The sequence below is a fragment of the Myotis davidii genome, unplaced genomic scaffold (assembly GCF_000327345.1).
Source record: "Myotis davidii unplaced genomic scaffold, ASM32734v1 scaffold419, whole genome shotgun sequence".
In the NCBI taxonomy this organism is placed as follows: Eukaryota; Metazoa; Chordata; class Mammalia; order Chiroptera; family Vespertilionidae; genus Myotis; species Myotis davidii.
In genome coordinates, this window is record NW_006294998.1 from 4,774,848 (window position 1) to 4,779,521 (window position 4,674).

General features: G+C 39.0%; 1 protein-coding gene across 1 annotated transcript in view; it reads right to left on the minus strand.

Annotated features, from left to right (window-relative positions):
* The window catches only part of DCT (dopachrome tautomerase), a 34,505-nt gene that overhangs the window by 16,942 nt on the left and 12,889 nt on the right, over positions 1–4,674 (minus strand). Inside the window, exon 6 of the mRNA XM_015567725.1 lies at positions 4,539–4,674. Coding sequence (XP_015423211.1) covers positions 4,539–4,674 — 136 coding nt within the window. The remainder of the gene's footprint in view (positions 1–4,538) is intronic.

Genomic DNA, 4,674 nt, shown 5'->3' on the forward strand with positions numbered 1-4,674 from the left:
GACAGCACCATTTAGCTGTGACCTAATCTTATTTTCCATGATAAATATGTGCATTTCCTTCAATTATTTTAGAAATTATTAGAATTTCAGACATTAGTTCAGAGATTTTTTTCTGATTTTATCATGATACCTTCTTTTACTCATTACTGTGATTACATATAACTTTAAACCTCTCTTGTTGAAGAGATTTCATACAAAATAATTTTAATAAATGCATTCAGTATATTTGCATGAACTGCCTCATGAATTTGAAATTCCAGAAGCTATAGCTCTGTTCACTTAAATGCTTTAACCTGGCTCTCAATATGTGAAGACTCATTTAAGGCTAAATTGGTTTTAAAATGAAAGTCTTTGTAAATAGACTACACTATTTGTGAGTTCTGGAACTAGTGCTAAAACATTATTCCTTCAGTGCCTTCAAAGAAAGGCTGGGGCTTTTTGTTTATTTTTATGCACATAACATATCCCAAAGAAAATCAAAATTTAAATATTAAAGGCATTAAAAGTAATGAAGACAATGATGATTAAACATCTAGTATCTTTGAACTACATGTAAGTCATGGAATTCCTCATCCATAAAGTCATAAGGTGGGCTTCCAGCTAGAACAGGGAGAGAAATCTGACTAAAGAGATATCCCTATTGTAGAGGAGGGACATTGATCCTTAGAGCAGGGGTTAGCAAACTAAAGCCTGTTGCCAAAAAGGGCTTAGCACCCATTTTTATAAATAAAGCTTTATTAGAACACTACTCTCATTTGTTCATACATTGTCTATGGCTGCTTTCATGCTACAATGGCAGAGTTGAGTCGCTGCAACAGAGATTGTCCAGCCTGCAAAGTCTAAAATACTTGTTATCTGGCCACTCGGAGAGAAATGTTGCCAAGCTGTGTACACTCACTGGGCTTTCTCAAAAGGAGGAAATAAGACACAGCAGTCCTTGAGACTTAGGATGCTTAAAAGCAAATTGCTAGGATCATCGTTATTCCCTTTAGTAGGAGAGAAAGATTTGGGGCATAATTCTCTATTTGTCAGAGGATTCTGCTTTTCTACTCATCATATTTTGGAGTACTGGATAAGGAGTATTGTGCCATTTTTTTCTTATGAATATAAATGGTGTGTACAAATGATACACAATTGAAAGTGTATGTTTTAGTTAGGCCATAAAAAAAAGAATGAAATATTACCATTGCAACAGCATGGATGGACTTAGTGAGTAATGTGCTAAGTGAAGTAAGTCAGGCAGAGAAAGACAAATACCATATGATTTCACTTATATGGACAAAATACATGAACAAATAAAACAGAAATAGACTCATAGATACAGAAAACAAACTGATGGCTGCCAGAAGGGAAGGGGGTAGAGGGCTTAAGAAGTGGAAAAGGTGAAGGGATTAAGAAGTACAAATTGGTAGTTACAGAATAATCATGGGGACATAAGGTACAGCATAGGAAATATAGTCAATAATATTGTGATAACTATGCATGGTGCCAGGTGGGTGAGTACTTGAAATGTCAGGGGGAATCACTTTGTAAAATACATGACTGTCTACCTACTATGCTGTACAGCTGAAACTAATATAAAATAATATTGAATGTCAGCTGCAATTGAAAAATAAAATTAAAAGAAAGAATATGTATGTTTTAATAAAAACTTATTTAGAGATATATAGTATAGATAAGTAGAAGTATAGCTATATAGCAGAGAAGGTAAGCACCAGAAATGCATAAGTATAAGCTGATGGCTGAGGTGATAGCCAAAATAATGGAGTGAAAAACCAAGTTAGAACAAGGCAGACATCTTCCAGAAGAGCAAAGATGGCTGAGGAGACCCAACAGGTAAGCTCTCCCTCACCCCTTCTTGTTAGTGGTTGGGACCAATAGTCCACATTTGTGACAACCCCTTCAATTATTGCTACCACACAGAAGGGAGAAACATTTTTTATAAAGAAGGAACAGCTCCACCAATTGCTCCGGTCTCGGGATTTCTTACGGCTCTCTCTTACCAAGCTTTTATCTATCTGGGAGTCCAGAACACTCCCTCTGCCTTCACACCGCCAGGCAAGCTGAGCATCATGGCAGCTATACCTTTACCCTCGCTCTTCGAATCTCCTTTTTTTTTTTTTTGTACTCTGGATGGAGTAAAAATAATAATCATCTTTGAAATACCTCTGACTTTGTCTTGTCAGTAAATCACCTTAAGGCACAACTGTCTGCTAAAGAGAACAAGATGAATCTTAATTAAGGTTTGGAAATTCAAATGCAATACACAGTTTTCTAATTCTTTCTCACCAACTACTATAAAACACATTGATATTCTTGAGATATTCATGTTGCACTTGACAGTTTCTATACTGCCTTCATAATACCCTAATTTATTATGAGTTGCTTTAAGGAACACAACACTTTTACCCAACACCAGACAGAGGCTCTACATAGTTCAGTGAGGCCCCCACACTGCCCAAGGCAGGACTGAGTGAAACTGATTTGATTTGTAATCCTGTGCACTTTTGATTTAGTCATGTGGCCTCTCAGGAGTCCAGAAAAATAAACTGCTATACACTGATGGTTTCAGGATGCACTTTGCTATGGACTAAATTGTGACTCCATCCTCCCCCAAATCCATATGCTAAAGCCTTAATCTCCAATGTGACTATATTTGGAGATGGGGCCCATAGAGCGGTAATTAAGGTTAAATGAGGTCATAAAGGTGAGACCTTTAGATGATAAGATTAGTGTTCTTCTGAGAACACACCAGAAGTCCACTCCTAAAACCCGAATAATAATATAAACTCGAAATACTGGCAAAATAAAAAAGGACCAGGAGGGAAATGTCTTCTTTAATTGCTCTGAAACCATCTATCCAAGATAGGTGAGTAAGCCAGGGCAAGTGGAACAGGGAAAGGGAGACAGACAGTTAAAAGGCCAAGCAGTTTACAGCTATCTAGTAAATCACAAAACCCTCTCTTCTGTTACCAAGGACACTTAAGAGTAAATGGTTTACACTTTTCCTCCCCAACCAGAGGGCAAATAGCTTAAATCAACTTACTTGGGAAGATAGATAACAGAAATCCAATAAATGCCATTTGTTCCAACACAACCAATGATGGATCAAATTAAGGGAATAAATCTCCTTTTGGTGCATCAGCATAAGGCTGATGAATAGTCTGCTGAGATCCTCCCCTAAGACCTTCCTTAAACTCCCTTTAAAGCCCTCAAGGCGAAGGACCCAGGGCACATTCTCACTCCCAGGAACACACCCACACCTTTCTTGCCCCTCAGGTATTCATCTCCTAAACTCTAAGGCTCCCCATGAGACTTGCAACCAGGAGAGCAATAGGCAGCAGCGCGTCCCAGGCTGACCCCCTGAACCTGTCCCCAAGGCCCACTTTTCTCTGACTTTATAGTGAGTCAAAGCAGCCCACCTCACCTCACCTCTTTCTCATAAAATTTCTAGGGAGCCAAAGCAGCCCTGCCTACCTTTCCTGTTGCTTCTTCTATTGTAAACTCAGGTCTTATTTTCCCCGGCTTTAATTAACGTATTCTCAAAATCACCTGGACTCGTGTTATAAAATCTTTCCTAAACTAAAAATGAAGAACCCACAAGCTACAGGCCAGCCAGAGGCAGACCTGATGCAGACCCAATTTCTATCTAGTAACAACAGGACCAAAGAATACACCTTCGGGTTTGCAACTGACCCAGCTCGGTTTGTCATTTCAGCTCTAACAGTTTATTTTATACTATATCAGAAGCTCCTGCAACTGGGGGGTGGGGGGGTGTAGTGGCCATATGTCCCCCATCTCAAGTTGATTTGCTACTAGGTGGTATGTAACAATGAAAGCAAGTATAAGACCAAATTCTAGTAAACCTACAAACACTTATTAGCAAGTAGACACAGAAATCAATGAAAGAACCTGTTCTTGTACACCCAGGGACATCCATGCTCTCCTCTGGCAAGTGTCTTGAATGGAAGATTCACTCTGAAGTGGACACAATGATATCTGACAGCTGGAGCAGCCAAGCTCAATCAGAATGCTTTGCGAAGTGAGGTGATCAGAACCCAACACCAATTAGAGCTTTGCACCGTGTGTGCTGCTTCAAAGGTGCCAGATTGCTGGACTTCATGCAAGGGTCATAGTGTCTGCGAAGTCCTTGCAGCCCACCACTTCTCTTCAATTCCACTAACTTCACCAATTAGAAATCATTTCTCGTTATGCTGATTTATGCTATAAATTATGCTAAATTATGACATAATATTTAATATCATTAGGCTAATTTCTGCATCGATCTCTGGACAGTAAACTCCTATCTAGGATCATTCCAAAGCCAACCACCTCCAAAGCACAAGTTTCTGATAAGGGGACTTCAAATGCTCTCTAACCACACCAATGGTGCAGATTTAAATTAATTTACATAGGCATACATCCCATTATTTACACAGAGAATAAAACACATACCAAACTTCAATCTTATTGAAAAGCAAATAAAGTCAACCTATAATGTAGAAAATCTTTCATCTATGCTGAGGCTTTGAACTTACCACAAATATGGGATCATTGGCTGCAGAATGTGGCAAAGCATTTGTCCCGTTCAGGAAGGAATGAACCAAATTATGAAGGCTCATCACTTGGGAGTCCAGGGTTCCATCTGCTTTATCAAACCCCTCCAGGGCATTC